The sequence below is a fragment of the Haemorhous mexicanus genome, chromosome 8 (assembly GCF_027477595.1).
Source record: "Haemorhous mexicanus isolate bHaeMex1 chromosome 8, bHaeMex1.pri, whole genome shotgun sequence".
NCBI classification, from domain to species: Eukaryota; Metazoa; Chordata; class Aves; order Passeriformes; family Fringillidae; genus Haemorhous; species Haemorhous mexicanus.
In genome coordinates this window covers 23,219,932-23,247,698 of record NC_082348.1, presented here as the reverse complement: position 1 = coordinate 23,247,698, position 27,767 = coordinate 23,219,932, and the positions used below count along the sequence as shown (strand labels likewise).

Below are 27,767 nucleotides of genomic sequence, written 5' to 3'. Positions count from 1 at the left end.
ACCCCGCGCCGCCGGAAGTGACGCGTTCGGGGCCGTGCGCGGCGGCGGCGGCGGCGGGAGGTGCGGGGCCGGGGCCGGGGCCGGGGCCGGGGCCGGGGCCGGGGCCGGGGCCGGGGCCGGGGCCGGGGCCGGGGCCGGGATCGCGATCGCGATCGCGGGAGGGGCTCGGCGGGGCGCCCCTTCCCGCTATCCCCGTTGGGGTCCGGGGGAGCCCCCGGGTTGGGTGGTCGCGGCCTCCCCCTCCGCGAGCGGGAGGCCCCGGGCCCGGGCCGGGAACCGTGCGGCGGGGTCGGTGGGTAGGGCCCCGGCCGCGGCCTGGCCTCTCGCTCCCGGCCGCTGCTGTGCGGCCGCTGTGTGACCGCAGGAAATCGGAACAGACCCGGGGCAGCCTTTTGGTGTAAGGACTTGTGTAGGCACAGCCGTAAAGGACAAAATAAAGGTGCGTGTTCCGGCACCGTGTGCAGGCGCGAGTTCTTGATTGTGTTCTGTGTGTTACAGGTGAAATGGTTTTCATATGCTGAACTCCAGCTTGGATTGCCTCATTGCTGCACGTTGAGAACTTTGGTAAAAGCAGGAAGTCAAGATGAAGAGCAGGGTGACACAAGTAAATGTAAGTGTTCTTAAATCTAAAGTGTAGGATTTAATCACTCCCATGTCACTGGTTATTAGGTTTGTGGTTGATATTTTGTTAAATAAAACTTCCTGAATGGAAAGGGAGTAACATCTGTGACAGACAGCAGCTGTTTACAAGATAAATACTACTTGGAGTCAGTAAATTACAGATATTTCTAGCTGCTGTTGTCCTTGCAATCAAAGTCCTGAATATTATTAGTGTAAAATGTTACAATAATTGGCCAAAACTGACTGAATGCTGATGGCTCAAGAATAAGTGTAAGCGTGTAGAGGAATAGAGAAAGATTTTGAAAAATTTAGCAACGATCTTAAAAGATATAGAGACAATAAGTAGCAGTTAATTTGACAACTGTATGTCATACTATGCATGTTAAAACTTTTCCTTTTAGTAGCTATATGTCCCATTTCTGAGTGGATGGGGGTGATTTTTTGGGAATGCAAGAAGAAGAAATTCAGAAATGCTGTGCTTGTAAAGGTACACAACATTTGTAAAGCCAGGTTTGGGACATGTTAGCAGAGCAATATTGTTATGATGCAGTACATCAAATCTGTGGTATTACTCTGCCTGTTTGTCCAGAGTTGGAACCTTCATGGGCTTCTTCACTCTTTTTGAGCCAACTTCTCTGACTTGAGTGGTTTTTAGTAGGAATGCTGAGGGGTAGTTTAATACCTTCTATTTTCCCAATCTGGTAGTCCTCCCTCATCTGTTAAAATAAGCCAGTTAGCAAAAGCACACTCTTTGGACACTTTGAGTTACTCATTTTGATGAAAATGGACAAGGAAGGAGGACTAACTTGTGTCAGAAAACCTGGTCACAGAGAGCTGAGGGTGACAATTTCTTCTACAAGCATGGCTACTTTTGCAAGGAGATGTGATAAATGGCAAACACAGAAACAGCCATAACATTGTTTTATTTCTGTGAACACTTGTCTTTTTGGTTCTGCTTGGGCAGAGACAGATGATAAAGAACCCATGAGAATGGATCATCCTGAAAAGACTCAGTGCCTTCTTCCCATCTGCTAGATAGGATTTAAATACAGGAACTATTTTGTATTATTCAAAGATTTTTATTACCACTTTTCTTGGAAGCTTAGGATACAGACTGGCATTATATTACTGTGCTGGGAAAAAAAAAAACAACTTAAGGACTTTTCTTACCCTTGAATGAATTCAGTGATCTGCTCTGTGGTGTAGTGATCATTGAAAGGGGTAGAAAACCTTGGTGAGTGTGTGAATTTCTTGTACTGTCTCTGCTGTCAAAGATACTGTGGCTTTAAAATTAAACAGGTGGACGTAACTTTTGTAGGGGTGCATGATGCCAGTGGACAATGCAATGCCCTTGTTTCCTGTCATCATCTTGATGCAGGCAACAGAATGCTGTAATTTTAGCAATTTGAAGTGCACTCTAGTAAAGGCAACATTGTAGCATATGTTATAGCGGCCTCAAAAATACAATTATTGGTTTGTGTATATACACACCCCTCTCAGTTAAGTTTTTGGAGATAACAGCTGCCATGCTTTTTATGGAAGAGGTGTCATTATATTCTGGTCACCCAGAGTTTTAACTGGTTCTTTGGTGGGTCAAGAATTGATGTGCCAGTTGGTGGAGGGGGTGCTGCTTCAATGAACAAACTGAGTGTTGCTGCAGGGAGTTCCATCAAGGTGCATAAGGGAATGCTTTTGTTGAGTTTCTGCATCAAGTGTGACGTTCCTTATTTCGCAGATAATCTCTCTGTGACATCATGAGATTGTGGTTCTGAAAAATCATAAATAATATTTTAAAGGAAGAGATGACCCTTGCAATGAAAGCACTCAGGTTACAAATGCTGCTGCTTGACTCTACCAAATTTGTTTAGGAACATCTTAATGAATGTCTTTCTGTGTTTGTTGCACATGCTGTCACATTCTGATTTTTGTATGACTCCATACTTATACATGTCATGGTTCAACCCATGGAATTTGGTGTGAGCTGTTTAAGTGTGTATCACTTACACAATCCTGCAAATCTGCCAAGGAAATCAGTACAACTCAGGTGTTTGTAATTTATGAATCTAGGAATGACTCATTAGGAAATAAATTGTGATTAGTAAAAAGGGGGAACATAAGGAAAAATAATAAAGGGAATTTTTAGGAGAGAGGAAAGACACTGTTTAAACATGAAATGGTGGAATTCTCTTTGTGATAGTGTGTGTGATACAACAAATTAAAATGGCATCTGAAAGAAGGAAGCAGGAAAGGCAGACCAGTGGTCCATCTACTGTAGTCTCCAGCAGTAATTAACAACAGATGTCTTTAAGAGTTTAGGAATAGGGCAACTATAAAAGTACTTGCCCATGTACACTCCCACTCTCCACCTGTTTGCAGCTTCCTGAGCCTGATAAAGTTTTTTGGTAACCCTTGTGGATTTTTCTTAAGTGTTTGTTCCGTGTCTTGAACCTGTGGAAGCACTTGGCATCTGCAGCATCCTGTACTGGGATGTCTGGCTGTTCAACTGCTTGTTCCTAGAGAGCCAGGAACCTTTCCTTGTCATAACTTAGTGCCATCAGCTTTATTTGGTGGCCTTTCTTGTAAAGGAGTGGGAACTGAGGCATGGCATGCTTTGATCTGAAGATAGGTGCTGACAGTCATGTTGGGGCTTGATTTTTTTTTTTCCTTTCTCTTTCCTTAAAGCACGGTTCCAGTCATGACAGGAGGGAAAACTACAGTTCCCGACATGACAGTTTGTCTCCAGAGGACAGGTAAAATGACTGATTTTTGTATCCTTCAATTCTGTTATATATACCTCACATAGTGAGTTAGAGAAGTTAAATCATCAGATGGTTTCTTTTTATATATTACCTAACTAAGTGGTAAAAAGCAAGTGTAGATTTAATAAAATACTTGAGTGTCAATATAACAGTAATTAAATGGATTTGTTACTAAAACTTAGCATTTAGTTAAATTATCATGAGACTTGAAAGTGGAAATTACATGCTAGCTTTTTTGCTTGGAGTCACATATTGCTGATACCACAGTTATCATTTTTGGGCAAGATTGCTTCATGCTGTACAGGCAAAGTAAGTAGAAACAAATTAATACGTGTGTTCGAGGAGTACAAGCTGCTGAATTTACCATTGATATTTGATGTTACTACTACTATTAAATGTTAAACATGTAATTTCAGATTCTAGGAGCTTTCTTTTACAATGCTTTGATTTTTGATAATTTTTTCCTGATGACAAATTATTGCTAAAGTAGACGCTTTTATTGGAGTGACACATATTTTAAAACTCACGTTGCAGAATTGGAACACTTCTGCATTGTTACGTTATATTGCAAGTATATATTGATACCATTGCTTTTCTCAGCCTCTTACTAAAAGTTTTTGTGTCTTGGGTTGTGAGTAGGGATATGGAGCGTGACAGGTCTCGGTCTCCATCTCCCAGGAAGAGGAGGTACTCTGATGACAGCAGATATGATGAGGAATATTCAAGACGAGAATACTATGATGACAGAACTTCAGATGGAAGGTCTGGAACCCTTTCTTAATCAGTAATGAAATACTTACTTTTAAAGAGTAAAATGTGAAAGTTTTTTACGTACACTTGTGTGTTTATTTTCCCTTTAGAAGGATGGAAAGGGGGAGAGACAGACACTATGAGAGATGGGAGGACAGAGAATATGATCGAAGGAAGCAGAGACGATACTCATCACCTGACCGCAGGAGTCCGGAGAGGTCGACAGGCCAGAGCTCACTTGCCCATGATGAGACCACCTCAAAGAAGAAGAAAGAAGAAGTGGATCCAATCCTCACTCGCACAGGTGGTGCATATATTCCACCTGCCAAGCTCAGGATGATGCAAGAGCAAATCACTGATAAAAATAGGTGAGTTCAAAGTTACATAGTAGGTTTTTTGCTGCAAGCAAAACAGTTAAGATGTTTAGAGAATGTTGGGAAAGATGGGATCCCTTAAGGGTTGTGATCATTGTTTTGAAGGTGTAGTTCTATCAGAAGAGAGATAAGAGTCAGATTAAACTGTACCTGCTTCTGCTGCAAAGTGGAAATTATAAACTAAAGCAGGATACTAAATGTAGCTAGGATTTTTTTGGAACATCTTACAAAACAACATCCTGGGTTATATCTGCAGAGAATTACACTTAGGTTTATTATGTTGGGTCAATGATTTTCTATTGCTTGAATGTATAATTGCAAACAACTCTTCACATTTATGCAGTGAATATTTTTAATTTATTTTGATGATGAAATGAAAATGTGACTGTATGCTCTATATATATATATTTTGCTCAGTGCAACTTCAAATTTAAACAGTAGTAATTTGTGATACTCTGTAACAGCTTGGCATACCAGAGGATGAGTTGGGAAGCATTGAAGAAGTCGATCAATGGTCTTGTCAATAAAGTGAACGTTTCTAATATAGAAAACATCATTCATGAGCTCCTTCAGGAGAATATTGTTCGGGGAAGGTAAGCCTTAGTATTTTAAAATAATTCTTTTGCTTTTCTGGAGCATGTACACTCTTCATGTGTACACTGTTGTGTGTGCTATTAGTAGTGTGTGGGTGTTAGTCAGATCTTAGTATTAACCTTAGGCCATATTGTCCTATTCAGAATAGCCCCTTACTTGGGAAAGGGATTGTATGCTTGGTGGAATAGAAGAGTGCAACAGATGGTGTATGTCTCCTTTTCTTAAGGTTTTCCCAATGCATTTTACTTGAATGACTTGTAATTTACAGCTGTCACTGTTTTTTTTTTTTTTTTCAGTGCTTCATTATTTTTTTCTGGGCCAAATAGTATTTTAGCCACTACTGAGCAAAAAAAGTTTTACTGCAGTTACCTGTTGGTGTTGTTTGCTGATGCATTGTAAAGAAAAGACCATTATGCTGTTGTAACTTGGTAGATCCAAAAATAATTCTGTTAGGTTTCAAACAGATAGCGACACTTCCTCTGCCATGAATTTATTTGAGGAGTGTGTTACTTTTCGTGTGTGTTATATTTGATGGGAATATCACAGTCAGGCAACTAGCATAAAAATAAGAGAATTAAGTTATTAAGTAAAATCTGGACAGTGGGCAGATAGTTCCTGAGTGTGATTTCTGTTAAAAGTAATAATGAAGTTTCACGCTTTATGTTGAGCTGCTTTTTACTTGCCTGTATTTCAGTCCCTGAAATTTAATTTTCATACTAGCAATAATATTTTATATTAAAAATGAGCTTATTGAATATTTTTAGAATGCACTTTTCTGTGGTAGTTTTTGTGTGTGGGTTATAAATGTCAAAATAATATAATGTATATGGAAAATGGCACCATTTCCCTCTGTAGTTGGTTCTGTACTTCCAAACTTGCACAAAGGTGCAATTAAAAGTAATAACATGAACTTTTACCTGGCTGTCAAGTCCTTTCCTGAGGTTTTAAGTAGATGATAAATAAGAGCTGAAACAGACCACTTTCAGTGCAAGCAAGAAGTAACTAATTTCAAAATGGAAATATTCTGGTTTTGTGCACTAGTAGGAAATGAGTTCTATTCCACTTGTCAGTGCCCCAGTAAGTAGGAATAAGGTCCCTATGCACTCTGTATTTATTACTCTGTAGGAGTTTTTTTTAGGATTTCAGTAGACCAGAGGGAAGGTAGATTTGGATATCAGTGTGTACTTTGAAAATTCCACATTTGGAGGTTTGTTTTGTTTTTATCCTCACCCACATGTAGTTGAGTAATACAGCAAAAGTCAAATTCTGTGTGCTCCTAAGCATTACAAAAACCAAAATTGAGAGGAGGGGAAGCAAGTTACAGATTCTTCTCAAACTTTCTTCATAATAAATGTTAGAGATATTTGAATAATAAAAGAACTATTGTCTCATGAATCCTTTGTTTACATTCATTTAGGCTCTAAGTAGTATTTTATAATCAGTCGAAGTTGAGATTAAAAAAGGGACAATTGAAGGATACAAGATGGCTTTCTGCATGCTTAGTGTTTTTAAATGTAGCTGTAATATGAACAATATTTAGTGAAAGATTAGGTAACAGTCTAAGGACTTTTCAGTTCAGAAAGATTTGTGCAACACATTTTGCAAAATTCCAATTGTGGCATGATAAACCATGATTTGAAAAAGATCATCTGGTTTCTTCCAGCTACTCCAACTGCACAACGCTATTTCATGTGGTAAGTTCTGAATAAAACCATTACATGCTTTATTACCAGGAAGGTCTTTAAAACTTTCCTATTTTTCCAGGGGATTGCTGTCTAGATCCATTTTGCAAGCTCAGAGCGCCTCTCCGATTTTCACTCATGTTTATGCAGCTCTTGTGGCAATCATCAATTCCAAGTTTCCAAATATTGGTGAATTGATCCTCAAGAGGCTGATACTGAATTTTCGTAAAGGGTATCGCAGAAACGACAAGGTATGTAAAATGTAAAGGAGCAACCTGCTGAAATGTGGAATTCTGCAATGTAACTGTGTCAAGTGTGTACAAAGGAGCACAGCCAAGACATGGGTCAAGACCAGTCAATGGGACATTTAGTAGCATTAGAGTGTGGTGAAAGTTTGACAACCTGTTCTGGATTGATACTGTGATAGTTTGGGGTTTTTTGATTTGGGCAGGGGTGTTTAATTCTAATTTTTTATTCTTGAGTGTACAGTCCTAATTGTGAACAGCTACCAGTACCCTCAAGTAGTTTCATGACTGTAATTTGTTTGTGAGATGCATTAATCTGTAGTATGTCTGGGCTAGGAATTTCTTCTTCTATATGCTAAAATTTCCTGGTTTATTTCTTTTGCAGCAACTCTGTCTAACATCTTCAAAGTTTGTTGCACATTTGATGAATCAGAATGTGGTATGTTTCTTTGTTTCTACTCAATCCAAACCCTTTATGGCTAATTTTTAGTTTAAGACAGCAGTACCCTAAATGAAGGTTCTCTCTCTGTTCTGAAAGTTGCTGAAAGCCTGAGTGTGGTGCCTACTTTAAGTTGTTAAGATCTCTTTATAAAAGATACTGGTAATTACTTATGCAGTTATCACCACTTATCATTGCACTTATGCTCCAGAGCTTCCCAAGATTTCTTTCATATGTGTGTTTGGGCTAGTATTCAGACATGTCTTGATGCAAAGCAAGGATCATTTGGGGCTCTGTCCCACAGATCTCAAACAGAATTTTCTTACAATATGTGTGTTAGCAGAAGTAGACTCAGTTGCATCTGAATCAAATTTATATCCAGCTCTATTCCACTTGTTTATGTGTCAGAAATCAGGATGCTCTGATTTGAATAATGTCAGGAAGCAGTGTCTCAGGAATGTGTTGGGAATGTTCAGCATTTTGGCAAAGAGGAAATTAATCTGAGATGAGTGATTTGCCTATATGCCTGGTCCTGGGAGATCTTATTTAATTATAGATACAATGCACTTAGAACTGGGTTCTGTAGTGCAAATCCTGGTTTGTTTGCTTCTTGGAAATGCATTCTGTTAATTTTTTAATGGCAAAATATTTTTCTTTGCTAGCTTGTTCACTTCAATAGCACAGTCACATTCACTAGGAAATTGGTGTAAATACTGATGGTAAAACTGGATTTGAAATTTTGACTTCCTCTTAATCAGCTTTGCCCCACTACTGCTGTCTTCTGTGTGATTAAACTGCTGTATTGTGGCATCCTCAAAGGCTGGGCAGGTCTGTCCAGTAAATGATGGTGGTGGTAGTGTAATATTGTGCATTCTAATTCTTTGCTGATACTTCTTCCACAGGCTCACGAGGTTTTATGTTTGGAAATGCTCACTTTGCTGCTTGAAAGGCCTACCGATGATAGTATTGAAGTAGCAATTGGATTTATTAAAGAGAGTGGGCTCAAATTAACAGAAGTTTCTCCTAGAGGTATTAATGGTAAGTACAGTTAGCCAAAGCCTATCTTGGCATTGGTATTAGTAAATACCTTTCATGTTTACATTTCTCTCTTTTCCAAAGCAATCTTTGATCGCCTTCGACACATTCTGCATGAATCCAAAATCGATATGCGCGTTCAGTACATGATAGAAGTCATGTTTGCTGTGCGGAAGGATGGCTTCAAGGATCATCCAATCATTCCAGAGGGATTAGATCTAGTGGAAGAGGAGGATCAGTTTACTCATATGTTGCCATTGGAAGATGACTACAACCCAGAGGATGTTCTTAGTAAGTTAGAAGTGAAAGATAATTCCTTAACTGCATTCCCCAAGAAAATAAATTCAAGATTGAATATTGATAGCTTTCTTCAATTTGTGTTTTAAATAAAGATTCTCTTTTATTCTAAAGATGTTTTCAAGATGGACCCGAACTTTATGGAAAATGAAGAGAAATACAAAATGCTGAAGAAAGGTAGGGATATTTGTGTGTATACACAAGCATTACCTACAGTATTTGCTTATTCAGCTGTTGCTGCCAACATTTTTTTAACAGTGGGTGTTATTTCTGTTCTATAAAACTCCGTTCACAGACCTTTCCTTTGTGTTCATGCTACTCAGTGTTGTTTCTCCATCAGTGTTTCCATTCAGTTGTGATATATCTGATTTTTGGCCTCTTCCACATTCTGTACCTGAGACATCCTTTCACTCTTTAGGGGTGGCATCAAGGGGGTTTTTGTAATGAAAGTACTGTGGTCTATGTTCCATTAATCTGGGACACTGCTCTTTCAGAAATTCTTGATGAAGGTGACACTGAATCTGAAGGCAATCAAGAAGCTGGAAGTAGTGAAGAAGATGAAGAAGATGATGAAGAGGAGGATGAGGATGGTAAGTGTATGACTGGTACCTTACAAGCAATTGATTGAATGTAGATAAACAGGAAAGAAAAGCTCAACTTCTTAGATGTGTGGCAAAACTGAGATGCTCAAATGTTAAGCAGTGTTTTCCTCTTAAGTTAATTTCAGATCTAACTGTTTACTAGCAAACAGTATAAAAGTCTGAAAGGAAGCATTCAGTACATGCAGAAAAGGAAAAGCAACTTTGCCACTTTATTGTTGACAATATCAGTTTGAGATACCGATGATTTTCTTAAACTTTTCTATGCTCTATCATATTTTTAAGTCACTTTCAAAATGAGGATGGATTTTCTTACCTGTATCTACATCCTCCATATCTCATTTTAGTGGAGACAAAACTTACTCATTCTCAAAGAATGTATTCAATTCCCAGGAAAAAACATTGATGGATAAGCATAACTGAAATTTTTGTGCAGGCTGCATGAGTAATGGAGAAGCCAGTCAAGTATTGTTCCTGTACAATACCAGGAATAGATTTCCTTCCAGGTTTGGTGGAATATCTATTCTATTTCACCAATTCTATTTCACAGAATAGCAGAGCTCCCAGGCTCATGAAAAGTATGAACATTCCCATAATTTCTCTTTTTTTATGCTTTTACCAAACTTTAAAAGACTGAAGGAATAGTGAGTATTTTACAAATTGAAGTGTTCAATTTTACAAATTGAAGAGTGGTTTGATTCAGAATGGATTTTTCTACACTTGCTTCAGGACTTTGCAGAATGCTGTAATGTAGATCCTACAATTAACAGGAACTAAGAATTACCTGTTAAAATCAGAAATGCTGCACAAAGCATTGTATGCCTAAGTTATGCAGAAAAGGGATTGCTAATAATGTTGACAAGACATGTTAAACCTAGAGGTTGCAGTGACTAAGAAATATGCAATGTCTTTAAAAGAATTACCTGTTTAAAACTGTCTCTAAATATTTACTTCTGTTACAGATGAAGCAAATGCTGATTTTTTTTCATTATCTATAAAAATAAACATAAAAAAATACTCAAACCTGCAAACAGTCCTAAGTACTTCTAGAAAAATAGTGTACTGCAGACTCAGTAAATGGTAAATAGAGCTGTCCTAAAAAATTACTGCATATGTCCTCCTTAATGTTTTATTCTTTACAAAGCCATGTTTTTCTGTTCCAGGTCAGAAAGTTACTGTCCATGACAAAACAGAAATTAACCTGGTCTCCTTCCGTCGTACAATTTATCTGGCTATTCAGTCAAGGTAAATACAAATTATACACCTAGGGGTGTAATTCTTTTGAAGTCACTGAACTGTAAATATTTATTTTAAAATTCTGTCTTAATGTGCAATTTAAAAGAAAAAAAAAAGTAGGGAAGTGGTCTTTAGGGAGCCTGACCTGACTGTGTAAAGCAGACTGTTTTCCAAATTCTCATTCTAAGATGAATCTTGTTTGTTTCAAAATGTTCGTGTAGTGGACTGGGACTATTGCTGAAATGAGAACTTTCTGAGTGAACAGAATCCAGTGATCTTCAAATTTAACAGCATCTTGAGAATTTATGAAAAAAAATTGAGACAGACTTAGAAATTCTGTAGTTTGTCTCCACTTCTGAGATGGAGTTCTTTTGCTGTCTGCATTGTTTGGAAAATAAGTCTGCAGTTAACAACCCTGAACTATAGTCTGCTTGTGGTCATCTTGAGAATGAACTCTGCTTGCAGTTTGTGGCACAGATATTCCAAACCTGCTGAGTGTAGCTTCTGTGTCACCAGGCTGAGAGGAAGGATTGATCCCTTGCAGCCCATAATACTCTACAGGTCTGATGCTGCATGTTGAGTGCAATGATGTAGTTGTGGTGTTGATCATTAAGCATATGAATTAATTAATACCATACTGAGGGTATCAAAGGCTCTCACATTTCTCAAAGTTACTGTTCAATACTTTCTTGCCATACTTGAACTTGTTCATCTGATGTGTGTGGGGAGGATGTACCCAGTGGTAGCTAAAGGCTTTCAGAACAGGGGTGCAAAGAGGAGGCTGTGGTATATATTGCTTTTGGAGCTGGTCTGAAGTGCTTGCATTTCAGTGTCTTTCAAAATGCACAAAACAAGCTCCCACTTTTCTGTTATGTTAAGTTTTGTAAGATGATGTGATAGTAATAATGACTTGGATTACCTTGTTTTCAGATTGCCGGCAAACATAATTACTTTGGATTAATTTTCAGATAGAAACTCATGAAATACAAAATGTTTATTAAAAAAGTCACAACAGCAATAAAGTCTTAGCAAATCAAACAGCTGACATACTTTACTATTTTTCTATTCAGCTTAGACTTTGAAGAATGTGCTCACAAACTGCTGAAGATGGATTTTCCTGAAAGTCAGACTGTAAGCCTTTAGTCTTACTTTCCTTGTTACTAACAGTATAAAGATACAGTACTGTGGTAGTATCTAACAACCTTGCTCAAGTTCCACGACCTACTTTGTATAGCAGGCAGATGAATGAGTGTCATTCCTTACAGCTGTTGTTCCTCAAAATTTATTTCACAACTTGACACAAACAGACTGACACACATTTCATAAGCAATTTGTCTTATGCATGTGCTCTTTTCTGTCAAACAACACAAATGTTTGCTCATAGCCTTTTGAAAAGATCTGTTGTTTGAACTGGTGAAAGTTCTGTCCTTTGACAGGAATACAGCTCCATGACAGGGTTCTGTCTCTGGAAGGACTCTGGGTTGAAGATAATATTTGCAGGCAGCTGTAGACTTTATCAGTGGGGCTTGAAATTTAGCACAGTGCTATGAGTGTGTTGTTTTGGTGCTCTCACAGTAAGTGAGTAAACAGCCTATTGAATTAAAGCAGTTTTGAGTTATGGCTTTGCTGTGATTTTGGAGATCTTGAGACAAGCTGTTTTGTCCTCAGACTCTGTAAGATCAATGCAACTGCTGTGTTTTCTAGTAATGGAAACTGTTCTTCATCCAGTACTTTTTTTCAATACTGGTAGAATGTAATACACATCTAATTTTCCTAGCAGCTTTTCAGACAGCTGTAAGCTGTCATCATAGGAGTTGCACTTTGGGAGGGCTTTTTAACTTCTTGTGGCTTTAATTATCAGTTGTGTTTGAAACAGTGTGTGTAATAAGTAACTTTAGTGTAATACTAACTAGTAAGGGGAGATCTGGGCTACACTTAGGTGTTCTTTGAGAACTTGTTTACCTGTAATTTTTTCAATTCTTGTACTGTTGCTTGTTTCTAAGCAATTTACGTGGAAGTAAACTAAGAATTGAGATTGTGATTTTTTTTAATCTGGTTCTCTAATTTTGTGCATGAAGTGCAGTATTAAGCATGCATAATATAATTCTCAGTGAAGTATGCATAACCTGAAGAATTCTAAAGAGAAAAAAAAATCCTGTTTCCCAGCAAATCAATTCAACTGTAAAGAACAGAGCAAGCAATCTAGAATATATGTACTAGACCATACAACAGAGTTACAAAGCATAACACTACTTGCTTGTAGTGAGAACTACTTAACTCTGAGGATTTAATACCATGGCAGTCTCTGTCAGCTCCTAACTTCTGTGGGAAAAAGCGCCTCAGAAGAAATAAGGGAAGGAAAAAGAAAAACCCAACAATTAGTATCACCCTACAATTCAGTACTAGTTGTAGGAATTACTGCAATTCAAGATTGAAAACTTTTGTCAAACATGAGGCTTCTACTTTGTACTAATTTCTTTTTTTCCTTAAGAGTCCTAACTGCTCTTCACTTCGTTTTATCAAATATATGAGACCTTTGCCTTGCTCAGTTTTGCTTCTTGTATAGAATTAAGCTCCTTTATGTGGACAGAAATCTTAAAAAAAGACACTTCCTGAACATTTTGAGAGCAGAAAGAAAATGCAGATGTAGTCAGTAAAATTATTCAGGGGTTTCTAGGACTTGATTCTGTACATGTGGATTAAAAAAACTGAATATATTCAGCAGGAAATTTGTTTAAATTAGCTGCCAGAATCTAAACCAGAAAAATCACCTTTTATTCATTCAAGCTACTGTCTTTAGACTGAAGCCTTTATTGAATTAATTCCCTCTACCTTCATTAAAAAACAAGCTATTATTGAGTTTGCAGATGACACCAAGTTGGGCAGGAGTGCTGATCTGCAGGAGAGCAGGGAGGCAGAGGGATCTGGACAGGCTGGGTCAGTGGGCTGAGGCCATTGATGTGATGTCCAATGAGGCAAAGTGCTGAGTCCTGCCCTTGAGTCACAACAGCCCCAGGCAGAGTGGCTGGAAAACTGCCCAGCATCAGGAAGGGACCTGGAGGTGCTGGTTGGCAGCAGATGAACATGATCCAGCAGTGCCCAGGTGACCAAGAAGGCCCATGGCATCCTGGCCTGGATCAGGAATAGCATGGCCAACAGGACAGGGGCAGTGACTGTCCCTCTGCACTGGGGACTGAGGCCACACCTGGAGTGCTTTGTGGGGCTGAGGGAGCTGGGCTTGTTCAGTCTGGAGAAGAGGTGGCTCAAAGGGGACCTTATCACTCTGCAGGTACCCAAAAGGAGAGTGTAGCCAGTGGGGGTTGGTCTTTTCTCACAGATAACAAGTGACAGCAGCAGAGGAAATGGCCTCGAGTTGCACCAGGTGAGGTTTAAATTAAATACCAGGAACAGTTTATTGACTGAAAGGGTGGTGAGTCTTTGAAACAGGTTGCTCAGGACAGTGGTGGAATCAGCATCCCTGAAGTGTTCAAAAGACATGTGAGTATGGTTTAGTGGTGAACACAGTGGCATTGGGTTTATGGTTGGACTTGATCTTAGAGATATTTTCAACCTTTATAATTCTCTACTGCTATTTTAGCCATAAAGCACTTCTTTCTTTTTTGGTCTGTTTTACTGAAAGCTCCAGCCATCAGTATTGCAGGATGTTGCACCTTATTTCTTCACACTTTCTGATTCAAAGCTTTAAACATTCTTGAGAAATTCCTGAAATGTTTGCTGAACTCTTGGGTGAACCTGCAAAAGTTGTTTATGCTCATTCTCTGTTCCAAATCCTACTATGAATAGCAGTCCTCATAAGAAGCAGGATCTAGAGCATTTAGCTGAAGTATTCCTTAAAAATCAGGTTTAAGATTTTCATTACAAAATTTTTATTCAAATCAAGTCTGATTTTACAGTAATGTTCTGCTTTTCTTCTGAAAGACTTCACATAATAAAGCGATATGTATTTATTTTTGTCATAAAGACTGTTTTCCACAAGCTTTGAGTATAAATTGTCAGTTAAATACAATCAAAAAACTAATCAGAATATCTGAAACCTCAAGACAGATGCAAACAACAGGTTTGAGACTAATTCAGTTCTAATGACCATCTTTCTGGGCAAGTCTTCCAGAAATCTTCATGTGTAGAAACTTTTGGTATGATTTATCAGGGTTGAGTTCACAAATACATTTGCAGTTTTTGCCAGTGCTTGGAGTATCAGATCATCGTGTCACATTAACTGCTGTGCAACACAAGTTGTTTGTGTGTTTAATACCAGTAATGGATCTATCACACAGCTCTGACTCACAGAAAGAGGATTAAGGTTCAGATGGATAATCTGTGGACTGCAACAACATAATACTGCTTTTTGGCATTGCAGTTTAGGACCAGCTGCTGAGGAGCGGTGTCAGCAGTCCTGTGACTTTTTTTTTGAGGAAAAACATTTAAAGTGTTATTTCTAAGTAAATTTACTAGGAGTGGGTTTCCTTTTATTCATGTTATTTAGACCCAGCTGAAGCCTGCAGATCAAAAGTGAAATAGCTTTGCTGTCTGTACTTCAGTCTGTGTGAAGCTGTTCTAAACAAGCCTTGCAATTGCTTCTTTGAGCATATGTTCAGTCTTGGCAGAGTTCACTGTTTTACTTTTTTAAAAAATACTGTTATTATCTCTGTTAAAGCTGTGTTAATCCCATGTATTACCAAAGAAGAAAATTTAAATAAATTAAAACTGTAGTTAGAGGAGTGTGGTATTACCAGTTGTTCTGACTTCTGAACGGTGGGGAAAAGCAAGCAAACGAGCCTGGCTGAAATGCAGACAACTAAAAAAAATGAAACCGACCATACCTTGCTCTTGCTCTTTAAAAATGTGCCTAAAATCGATTGGTTTTTAGGCTTTTCATCTTTCTTGGTTTGTGATAAGAACTAAACTTGTATACAGAAATGTTGCTAAATTAAATTATAGCCTCTTCTAACACTGTGCATATTCCAGATAAAGGTAATGCGTCACCAGATTTTTTTTTTTTTTTACTTGAAATGAGAAAAATTCTTGCAGGCACAGCCTTCTGGAAAGAATTATGCATGCATCTGACACATCTCCATTTTTATGGGGTGGTGTCACTTGCTCAAAGCAGTCCTAGTTGGTGGTGTGGGAGTGTCAGTGTCTCGTGTTATTTATGCCTTGAGTCTTGAAGATAACACAAGTACTTAAGTTGGCCTGACTATTTTCACTTTCAGTGAGAATATAGTTCAGGGAACTGAAGTAGAGCAGGATGGTCTAAGGCTGATAATTATGCTTTGGTCAAATTGATGATTTCTTAGATACATTAATTTATTTAATTGGAGGGCATGGCAGCTGGTAGGTTTAGCAACTGCACCATGATTAGTTCACAGTCTTGCTACTGCTGTAAAAGATAATAATCCTCAAGTAGCTTTCCTGTCTTTTGAAGTAGGAGGTTTTTGTGGGCCTGAGGTGCAGAATCATTTAAATTTCCATGATTGATCAATTTAAAAAAAAGTACATGGTATGCACATAGCATGTTGTGGTATTTGTTGATATCTACAAAGTGAAGGTACAGAATCCATGCAGAATTAGGCTGTTGTGTGATAGCAGGCATTAGCTAGAATTCTGCCTAGATTTTGGTCTCCCATGGATGTGTGTATGCATTTAATCTGAGGAGGTGGAATTGCTCAGTGAAATCACTTGAAGTTTTGCATGTGCAGCCTTCAGGTGGAAGGAAAGAGGTACTGTATTATTTCATTTTTGTGTGTGTTTTTGTGTTGCAGACTAGCAGCAGCATGATTTAAAATATATCTATCCTTATATCCAGTTAATGATTCCAGTGTGAAATATTATGTCTGATTTACACAAGATTTGTGATAATCATATTCAGCTTTAAGCATATATTGCTCTAAACAGAAAAGGAATTGAGCAAAAAAAAGGGACAAAAGTTGAGGAAGACCATTAGCAGAGCACAGGATAGACCTGGAGACTTTGTAGTAGCTGCTAAAAGCACTGCACATAGCTTGACAAGAGGCTGCCTGCTGCTGAAACACCTTCCATGGCTTTGTCAGCTTTGGCTCTAAGTGGTAACTTGACAAATTAAGAAGAGAAAGCAGAGATGCTTGGAAAAGTAGGCTGTGTGATGGTTACACCCATTAAAATATGCAGCAGTAAGGAAAGCTTTAAGGTAGTGGGAGTAAAATAGGCATCAGTGAATTAAAAGAGAAAAAAGAAGTGTGGCATCTGTAAAAGCAGTGAAAATACATAAAATGCAAGGCACTCATTTCACATAATTTCTATTTCACATTGATTTAAATGAACCTCAGGCCTGTACTAGGTTTGCTCCTGGCAAACCAATTCCTTTAGTTCCGTGAAGAAACTTCTAGAAATGAAGTGTTAACACTGAAAATGTTATATTTTAAGAATAGTTTACAGGGTTGGGAGGTTTCATGATGGCTTCAGCTTGTGTATCCAATGGATGGAGCAGAGCTGTGGGGCTGGCAGGGGAAGGGAGGTGGAAATGGCATCACTTCCAGCCATGGAGGGCAGAAGTGACCTCCACATGGAGGCAGCCTGGGGGGGCAGCTCTGAAACTGCAGTCTTGGCTGAATGCAGGTCTTACAGAAATTGCAAAAAAGGGTGAGAAGGGGCTGGGGGGAAGTACTACTTGTGAAAAGGAACCCCTGATCAGAAGGGGGTAAGTTACTTTAGCTCTTCTGCCTGCCATGAACACAGTCTTTGTGTGAAGCTGAGAGAAGATAGATTGGGCAGGGTGTGCTTGTGTTTTAAAATTGTAAAACTGGGAGAAAAAACAAAAACAAGTCTGATTTTTCTGCCTTTTCCCTTAGCATCTTTAAATGTATGATGGTACTTGACATGTTAGTTTGAGTCATAGTTCATCTAAACTGCTACTCTGTTGGGTAAGAGCAGATAGAGACTGTTTAGGGAGAACTGTGAGAAGTGCAGTGCATTTAGAAGGAGCTTTCTCCTAATCTTCTGTCTTTGCAGTTTTGGGAAGTGCTGTTGTTCTCTATACAATAATAAATTCAAGATCTTCACAAAAAGATGATTCACCATCTGTATGAGATGTCAGATATTTTGAAGTGTTTTACTTCATGAGTGGATAGCTGTATATGCTTTCTTAACCAAGCTGAGTAGTAACTTAGTGAGCATTGTATGAACACAGTTAACTCAATATAGAAATTGCCTGTAAAATTTGACAAGAAATTCTTTGTGGTCTTCAAAACAAGTGATGGACTAAATAACAGGTTCTTCATGCCATAAACATCATCTGGGAGTCCAGATATTAGTTCATTAACTTTTGAAGCTTTAAATTAAGCTAGAATTGCCATCTGGGCTTGTTGCATCTCTCGAAAAGTAATTAAATAATTGTAAAGTTTATTAATTTTAAATCTGGAGGACAGTTACTCTAGACCTAGCCTCAAATTGTTTGGATAACACCAGCAAGAATGACTTTATGGGCAAACCTATTTCGTGCATGTGGTTATTCAAGATACCCTCCTAGAAATCATTGTAATATTTAATTAAAATGTTAAAATATTTAATTACTGTAAACCACAGGGGATACCAAGGCTAGAATTGCATTTAAGATGAGGAAGAAAAGTAATTTGTTTTTCAAGTCTTCCTGACATTATTAACAGTGGCATCAGCACTTTACCCTTTTTATTGTTAAGAACTGATTAACTGCAGCATTACTGTATAATGGGATAATAAAGTTAATATGCATTTTAATACATCACATTAACACTGTGTGACAGCGTTAAAAGGAATGCCTTTAAACACATCTGTAAGTTGATTTGATACATTACTGCCTTGTTATTTGGAGGAGTGGTTTCTTTTCTTGTTCAGCATAGTTGACTTTTTATTTGTTTTGAGCTTTTATGATGGGCAGAAATGTTTCTTCTGAATACTTGCTTAGAAGAATGACACAAGTGGGAAAACATGAAATCCAGTATGAAATCATCCAGTAGGTTTTATAGGAATGTTACTAGTAGTTGAAAGAGAAGTTAAACTAATAATGAAAGATAGATGACTGACGGCCAGAAACCTATTTGGGAGTGTCATAAATTGGATTACACTGTGGAATTGGTCTTAGGAGAAAACAGTAATAAAAAAAGTGAATGGGCAAAAACTGCAGGGCTATTTTAAGCATTGTGTAACTTCCTGGCTTTTAATTTGTATAAAAACATTTGCTCACTTGCCTTAATTAATGTTGCCAAATGTACCCTAAACCAATTCACAGCTGCATTGCAAGCTGTATCTCAGGCAGAAGATCAGGGGAATAAGTTTGGGATATTTCTGATTTTGGAAATAACTGCTAAGAAATGCACATTGTGTTTCCAAATGGTTTGTCTGTAAGCCATTTTAACACTTGGAAGTTGTAAAGAATTTTTATTTTCTGTAAATGCAGGGATCGGTACTATTTCAAACAAACAAAAAGAAACCCTAAGAAGAATATCACAAAAAGAAGCAACTGACAAAAACAAAACCACAAATAAAGCCCTCAAAACCTTCACTTTGTGCATTGTGTTAACACATAAATCTTAGTTTAGGCAGAAGAGGAAATTTGAAGGGCAAAAGTTCACATTCATGTCTTAGAGAAATTCAGAAAACTGCTGATGTTGCCAGTGAAGTTTGATGTAAATACTCATTTCAAAGCTCACATCCATGTAAGGCTTCCTTCAGTTGCTTGGTGTGTACTGATGGGGTTTTTTGCTGCTACAGTGAATTTACCTGGAGAAATATTCTTTTTTTCATAACCCAGAAAGAACTCTGCAATATGATACTTGACTGCTGTGCTCAGCAAAGAACATATGAGAAATTCTTTGGGTTACTGGCTGGGGTGAGTTCTGTTTCAGATTTTATACTTTATGATAGAAAATTTCATTGTTTTCCTCTATTTTTTGTGTGTCAAACTTAAGTTTTAATGGATAAATAGAATTAATAGTTTTTTTATCATTCTGAAAATGTTTATGTTAGTTGATTGTTTTAGTGGATTGAATTAGCACTTTGATTGTAAAAAGCACAGTAAATGCAGAATGAGAGAATTCACTCTCCCTTTATGTTGTTGCTTTTTTTGCCTCCCTTTTTTCTCATTATGGTAGAAGAGTAAATCAGTGGCAAAGAAATGGTGAAAAGACATAATAGTATTATGAGTTACCAGAAAATAGTGCTGAAGAGTAATCTTGGAGACTCTTGTCATTTACCATCTTGTTCAGTAGTAGGTTTAATTTAGAGCACAAGATTGAATACTTACTGTCCTGGGCTTGGGGGTGTTTTGTTTGTTCTTCAATAAACAGCTAACTCTCTCTGGTTTTGTGTAACTAACTGCAAATTTAGCTGCAATTATTTCTTTCTTAAGATTTCCCTATTGATAATATTGACATGTCTGAAGACTTAAGATGATATACTTGTCTTCTCAAGGGAGCAAGCTGTGCTGAACTTCTCATTTGTATTTTTCATCTATTATTCCAGGAAATTCTTTTGCTGACAGTCAGTTACAAAGCACTAACCATATGAATCTGCATGTTCAGATGAATGTATATGTTGATTTCTATACTCTCTCAAATGTTTATATCCAGAATGTCTTACTTCTACTTCCTGCTGCCTCTCTAAATTGAAATAGTCGTTTAGTGATGTCCTGAAAAAACATGGGGTTGTATCAGGTGAAAATACTTGATGTACAGAAGTCAAGCAAAATGCTGGATAATTTGCTGTAGTTTAGAATTGATAATTACTGCTTTGCAATGCAAATGAGTTTCTTGTCCTGACAAATTGCTCAAGGCTATAAAATAGATCCATTTGAGTATTTGCTCTTCCTCCAAGGGTTATTTAAAAAAAGAAGTCTTGCAGTAAATATTGACCCCATTAGGTCACTTAGTTGTAGGTTACTTGCATGTTCAGTGGTTTTTTTAAAGTGGTGGTTTAAGTGGTACCGTGTTGTCTCAGCGTTTCTGCATGCTAAAGAAAGAATATATGGAGTCCTTTGAAGCCATTTTCAAGGAGCAGTACGATACCATCCATCGTCTGGAAACCAACAAACTGAGGAATGTGGCCAAGATGTTTGCTCATCTCCTGTACACCGATTCAATTCCCTGGAGTGTAAGTTAAAACCAGCAGCCATTGTCCTTGATCTCCAGCACTCCACAGTAACATCCAGTACATTCATTCTAGTAGTATTCTGCAGTTTGTAATGACTTGTGGCAAACTGGATTATCTAAAGTAACTTCTCAGACACTGTTGAAAAGCTCTGGTTTGTTCCGTCTCCTTTTTCTCCCTCTTGTGTATCATCATCCTCTCTCCCCATTTTTCAGTAGTTGATTTAAGCTATTATTTTAGGGAGTTCAGCTGGAATTGGTTGATTAAAAAGTACTTATTTTGGAAAAGAGTTTTGAGCTTCTAAATTTTGATAAATTAGAAGTTGTATTGAATTATAAGACAATTAAAAATATTGTTATTTTATTATTTAAATACCTTATAAATAAAAGCAGTCTCATGTTCTGAGATATCTTATTATATAGTAAGGTAACTTCTCATATTGTTTTGTTCTTGTTTCATAGCCTAGTCTACCTGTCATTCTTCAAGCATACATAAGTCAGTCCAAAATATTTTACCTCTCCTATATTTAAGTCCTAAATCTCTTAACTTGCCAGAAGTTCACACATCTGATTTTGTATTGTGGATTTTTCCTACATAAAAAAAAGTCCTTAAAGAATTACTAACATAAATATGATCAGCAGCTGCTCCCATGTGGTAGAAAAGAATTTTTGAGAAAGACAGTCTTGACTGGATTTTATGAACCTTGGGGAAAAAATATTAGTCTTTTTTAGCTATTTCAGGAAGACAAAAGTTTCTAAGATAAGAAAAGAATGTATGTTTAAATTTAAAGGTTTATGCTTTTCTGAATATTTTCAGGTCCTTGAATGTATAATACTGAGTGAAGAAACTACCACATCCTCCAGTAGAATTTTTGTCAAAATATTCTTTCAGGAACTCAGTGAATATATGGGACTTCCAAATTTAAATGCAAGATTAAAAGATGTGTAAGTTAAAATTTTATTTTCAAAACTGTAAATTTAATTAGGTTCTTTATGTGAAAACATACAGCTAAGAACTCTGTGTTCAGGTTCAAGTGAGACTGCCCTTCTGTAGCTGCAGTACTTCAAGAATAAATTCATGTATAGATTTAGTCATTGCAAAGAGTCACTTTTGAAGCTGAGTGCATTGCTGTCATTTTGGGTTCAAGTACGTGCATGACTCTTTTCAAGATGCATCTGTTCCCCCTCCACCCCCCAGTGACACTCAGCTACCGTAACAATTTCCAAGTGTGAGTTTATTTTTATATATTGTCAGCTGTATAACTGCATAATAAATGTTACTGGGCCTTCTTTTTCTGACAAAACTTAGGAAAAAACACACAACTCTTAGTAACAGTTTCTCTAGGATTACTTACTAATCCTTAAATGTAGTATACTTAACATTCTTTTAAATCCCTATGGGATTTAATGCATTATATTCTGACAGTGTTACTTGCAATTGCTTGAGCTGTTTCCTCTAAGTTGGGGTTTCTTCTGTGTATGATGAAGAATTTGATGAAGATGAGAAATTGATGAAGAATTTTAAATTAGCCTGTGTAATCTTAAGTTTGAAACTATGCCTAAGGCCCTTTATGAGGGGATTTCAGCATGGATCCCTAATCTTTGAACTTGTTGGTCGGTGCCTGTTATCCTTTGCTATCCCAGTCTGCTGCAGTTCCACCAGTCATTTCAGGACTCCACAAAATTGGGGTTTCTGTTGTCATTATCTGTCAGTATGTATGCAGCTCTACTGTGTGTGAAGTTTATGTTGTCATAAAAGAGCAAGTTTTTAAATAGCATTTGATTAGATGCATCACAGGTACAAGCAATGAAAGTGTTGAAAAATTCATTGAGAGAAAACTTTTGCTTTCTTGTGGAGATTCATGCAGTTTCTTTTTCAGTTTCTTTATGTCAGTGGGAGTGCTGAGCTGGCATGGTGTTTAATAGAGATGTTTGTTTTCTTCAGGACACTGCAGCCTTTCTTTGAGGGATTATTGCCTCGGGATAACCCAAGAAACACTCGCTTTGCCATCAATTTCTTCACTTCCATTGGCCTTGGAGGACTAACGTGAGAAACACTTTTCTCATTTGATAGTTACTTTCTTCACCTTCCCTCTCCCCGTGAACAAAAAAATAAAACTGAAGAACAATTTATTTTTTTTTTTGTAATTAGGGATGAATTACGGGAACATCTTAAAAATGCACCAAAGTTGATCATGACACAGAAGCAAAATATTGAGTCATCAGATTCCTCCTCATCTTCAGACTCAGACTCTTCCTCAGATTCTGATTCTGACAGCAGCAGTAGTAGCTCAGAGTCATCCAGCAGCAGTGACTCCTCATCAAGCAGCGACAGCAGCAGTGACTCAGGTATTTAAACACCAGCAGTGCAACTATTTGCTTTGCTTTGATTTCTTTCTCCAGACATGTTTATTACTCTTTCTGGGTATACTTCTTTTCAGGAAAATCTGGCTATAGACAGTGGTCATTTCTCTGTTTTAAAAACGAATCAATTTTTTTAACTTACAAGTTTTAAATATTAAATATTTATCAAGGAAATTTATTTTTGAATTTGTACTCAGAAAAACTGAGTTCCATTTTTAGAGACTTAAATATCTGAGAAGCCTTTGTTTGTAGATTACTTTTTTTGCACAATTGATATCTGTTGCACTCCACTATGACTTCAGTTTATTGGAGGGTTGAGGGATTAGAGTCATTCCCAATTATTTTCTCAGTGTTTACTGATGAACCGTAGAGACTCATTTCCACAACTCTTTTTTTCTTGGCTTAATTGAGTGAGCTTGATACTCCTTGTGTCTTTCCCTGGAAGTATGTGCTTCTTCCTTCCAGAAATCAGTTCTTCAGTTCTAGCAATGTGTTTAAATATTGTTCTCCACCTGAATCCCTATTTCTAATTCCTCTGCTTCAGGAAAAGATTGTGAAATATAGTGAAAGTTCTTGTCTGTAGAGGAATTTCCAAGGAAGAATTAACTTTTTCTTATAATTTAGTTTATATTTTTATGCATTCAGTGTCTTGTACTGTTATGCTGATGTAGAAACTTCTATTAGACATGAACTGTCGTAAACATTGCTTAATCTTTAAAGTAGTTGCTATTATGAGTTAGTGTGTGCAGTCTCCCCCAGTATGTATAGCAGGAGCAGATGATAGCACAGCATGACTTCCTGTAGCACAGAAGTTTGCTGATTCAAAGTTAATTTGATTTATTACATGCCTTTGAAATAAAAATGATGAATAAAATAAAAGCAGTGTGAACTGCTCCTGCTTTGGAAATGCAGTTCTGTTCTTGACCAGAATCTCCTGTCCAAGGCGGAGCTGTGTGTGTCATGGCTAACAGCATTAGTGAGGACAGCACGAGAGGAGGGTGCAGCCAAACAGGGTCAGAGGAGGCACTGGTTCAGCACAGAGCCAGATGGTCCTGCAGGGACAGCTGCAGCTCTGCTGAGCTGCTTGATAGGAACCAGAGGGGGCAATCCTTAGTGACAAACCAAGTCTGCAGTCTGCGAGAAGGAACAGGGTTTTTTCAAAGTTTAGGACCTTCTCTCTTACTACTTGCCTTTTCTCCATTGACGAACATTTCATTAAAATTTGCATCTTGCTGCCTTTGCAGCCTGCTTTCACTTCTCAGTTTCTTGTGTACCTTAATACAGTGGCCAAAACACTAATTGGAGATAACAGTAAGCTTTAATGGTTAACTGAGTTGAGGTTCCATTACTGGTTATACCTCTAAAGTCTTCCTGTTTGCAGCTTTTTAAATCTATAAAATTACTTGGAAGAGTTAAAAGGTATTTCTCAGAGGAATGTGTGGCAGTATTTCAGTGTTGGTCAATGTATGAAAGAAAGATAGAAAACCTGCTGATCAGAAATTGAGCTAATTTAGAGATTACTGTCATACTGCCTGTTAATGCTTGGAACTTCAGCTTGCTAGCTCAGCACTGTCCTGGGGAGGTAGTTCTAAAACAGGTCCAGCAGAGGATAAAATACATCTGCCATTAAAGCTGCTGGTTCTTTTCTGTTTGCTTTCTCAGGTCTTTTCCTGCATGCTGGTGGATGTAAAATAGTAGGGAAAACACTGCTTAAAAAATGTAATATATTAAAATGTATCTGAATTGATCCATCAGTGCATTTTAACAGAATGTCAGCAAGCCTTAGTTCAGACAGGAGCCTAGACAATTCAGATAATGCGTGGACTAGTAAATCAGTTCATGGCTGTGATATTTTCAAAAGGTGATGGGAAGCAGCTGATGTGATTCTATAGTTCATGCACTAAGGTGAATAGATGGTTATTGTAAGTGGCTGTTAGTGCCAAATACTGTCAGGTGGGATCTGAAGGCCCCTGATAAAGAGCAAACAGGAAGGTAAGACCTGTTCCACTGAGATGAGACTACTGTGTATTTAGAAATAGAGGAGTTAGTTTTAGTCTTGTTGACAAAGTATCACTGTATGTCCTGAAAAATGAACCTGAAGGCCATTGTTACAGTGCTGCAATACCATTATCTCAAGCCATTTCATCCTACCTCTCTTTCCTCATGGTATAGTGTTGGATATTTTACTTCATCTGCTGTTTTTCATCTCCATTGACTGATAAGCTTTTCCAGGAAAAGTAAATCATTTTGAGACTGGATAGTCTGGGAAAGGTCATCTTCCTAGAAAAAAAGATTATTTGTAAAAAGAGAGTGCTTTGGTGTATGACTTTACAGCCTATGCCTGGTCCTTGGGTACAAGTCAGCAAGAGGGTGATGACAGGCAGAGGTTTTAAAAAGACAGGCATCACATGCAGATAGCAAAGGGATAAAAATCAGGAGTTCATTATTTTGGACCCTTTGTCCAGATATATGTGCAGAAATGTTTTGTGGCAAAAAACACTCTCTAGAACTCTTTCTGTAGTTCAATAAATTTAATATACTAAATTAAAATGCAACCTTAGTTCCATAATTTGTTATAATTTCAGATGTTTCTAAAGCCAAAAGGAAGAGAATGCAAAAGAAAAATAGAGAATCTGATAAAGTTTCCAGGAAAAAACAAGAACGGAAAAGGAAATCACTCGAAAAGAAAATTGGAAGGAGGCAGCAAGAGGAAAGAAGTGATACTGAGAGGAAATCAGAAAGAAATCACCGACATCTAAGAGAATCACACAGGAGAGATGATGTTTCAAAGTACCACCACAGAGATGAACCCAACGGCAGAGATGGTTACCACAGCGGAAAGGATAGGAACCACGAAAGAAGTAAGGATCCAGAAAATAAACACAGTAATTCCAAACTGAAGAAAGCAGAAAGAAGAGCTTCTGTGTCTGACGATGAAAATTACAGACATTGGAGCAAAGACGATGGACATCGTAGTAGGAAAAGAGAGAGATCCAAGTCCCGCGAAAGGGAGCGCGGCCGCTGCAGCCCGCGGGAGGAGGAGCAGGAGCAGGAGGAGCGCTCCAGGAACGGCTCGGAGAGGCAGCGGGACAGGCACAGCCGGTACTCCGAACAGCACAGGGAGTCCCGCAGGACCCACGACAGGCGCCGGGAGGGGTCCCCGCGCCGCAAGGAGAGCTCCCCGCACCGGCGGGAGGCATCTCCGCACCGGCGGGAGAGCTCCCCGCGCCGCAAGGAGAGCCCCCCGCACCGGCGGGAGGCATCCCCGCACCGCAGGGAGGGCTCCCCACACCGCAGGGAGAGCCCTCCGCACCGGCGGGAGGCATCTCCGCACCGCAGGGAGAGCCCCCCGCGCCGCCGGGAGAGCCCCCCGCGCCGCCGGGAGGCATCCCCGTACCGGCGGGAGAGCCCCTCGCACCGGCGGGAGGCATCCCCTTACCGGCGGGAGGCATCCCCGCACCGCAGGGAGAGCCCCCCGCACCGGCGGGAGGGCTCCCCGCACCGGCGGGAGAGCCCCCCACACCGGCGGGAGGGCTCCCCGCACCGCAGGGAGAGCCCCTCGCACCGGCGGGAGGCATCCCCGCACCGCCGGGAGAGCTCCCCGCACCGCAGGGAGAGCCCTCCACACCGGCGGGAGGCATCCCCGCACCGCAGGGAGAGCTCCCCGCACCGCCGGGAGAGCCCTCCGCACCGCAGGGAGGCATCCCCGCACCGGCGGGAGAGCCCTCCGCACCGCAGGGAGAGTCCCCCGCGCCGGCGGGAGGCGTCCCCGCGCCGGCGGGAGGCGTCCCCGCACCGGCGGGAGAGTCCCCCGCACCGGCGGGAGGGCTCCCCGCACCGCAGGGAGAGCCCCTCGCACCGGCGGGAGAGCCCTCCGCACCGCAGGGAGAGTTCCCCGCGCCGGCGGGAGGCATCCCCGCACCGGCGGGAGAGTCCCCCGCACCGGCGGAAATGAAGCCTAGCCCCCGCGGCAATCAAGGTTCATTTCCTAGCTGGTAGAACTGTTATTTTAAAATCTATTACTGAAGTTTCTTTGAAAAGAAGATTTTTGTACAAAGTGACAGTTAGCATTTGTAAATTTTACCAGACTTTTTCAAATTTTCGGTAACACTTTTTTATAACCGTATCATTGGATTTTTCTGTTATGTTCTTTGTTTGGAAAGACAAAGCTCTTTTATTTTGTGAATAAAACAGTAAGATACCAGCACATTGGGTATTTTGTCACTTAGTTTCAAGTATTTCTAATTTTAACTTCCCAGTCTAAAAACCTGTTGGTTTTTAACTTCACTTGTTGATTGAAATCCAGATGCTGAGGTTGGGGTGGTAATGTAAGAATTTCAGACTACAATGTGAATGTTACGTGAGAAAGCGATAAAATTTTCAAAGAAGCATTCTATATCTGCATGTTCTTTCAACCTTGCAAGCATGAAAGCCTTTTGACCAAAATCTTCAGGAAATACTCAGTTGATTTTTTTTCTTCAAGACTTTAAATTTGAAAACACATTGTTGATGTTTTAAATGTGAAAGTGTGTCAGCTTGTTCTGTGGCTTTTCACAATGTTTTTTAATATTGTGACATCCTGAGCTAGTTTCACTTGTGATCTTTTTGGAAAAAGGGTTGGTTTGGTTTTTTTTTGATTTCCAAGTCTTAGTCTTCA

At 39.0% G+C, this 27,767-nt stretch overlaps 1 protein-coding gene across 2 annotated transcripts; it reads left to right on the top strand.

Moving 5' to 3' along the window:
* CWC22 (CWC22 spliceosome associated protein homolog) lies at positions 1 to 27,506 on the top strand. Of its 2 annotated transcripts, none has more exons than XM_059853208.1 (20): positions 1 to 60; positions 499 to 610; positions 3,304 to 3,371; positions 4,020 to 4,142; positions 4,241 to 4,498; positions 4,969 to 5,097; positions 6,863 to 7,031; positions 7,411 to 7,464; positions 8,367 to 8,502; positions 8,584 to 8,790; positions 8,911 to 8,973; positions 9,291 to 9,386; positions 10,559 to 10,640; positions 11,702 to 11,762; positions 19,414 to 19,491; positions 20,598 to 20,750; positions 21,564 to 21,691; positions 22,692 to 22,793; positions 22,899 to 23,095; positions 25,696 to 27,506. In XM_059853208.1, exons 2-20 carry the CDS (start codon positions 584 to 586, stop codon positions 27,063 to 27,065), a joined length of 3,501 nt encoding a protein of 1,166 aa, XP_059709191.1. In that variant the 5' UTR covers positions 1 to 60; positions 499 to 583; the 3' UTR covers positions 27,066 to 27,506. The 2 variants fall into 2 exon arrangements, with proteins under 2 accessions (XP_059709191.1, XP_059709190.1); XM_059853207.1 differs by lacking the exon at positions 1 to 60 and adding an exon at positions 210 to 397.
* Positions 27,507 to 27,767: the final 261 nt, after the last annotated feature.

Coding starts and splice junctions, on each gene's coding strand:
- CWC22 (XM_059853208.1), top strand. CDS start 584: ATGAAGAGCAGGGTGACACAAGTAAAT. Junction 8,503..8,583: donor TTCTCCTAGAGGTATTAATG/GTAAGTACAGTT, acceptor TCTTTTCCAAAG/CAATCTTTGATCGCCTTCGA. Junction 23,096..25,695: donor CGACAGCAGCAGTGACTCAG/GTATTTAAACAC, acceptor TTATAATTTCAG/ATGTTTCTAAAGCCAAAAGG.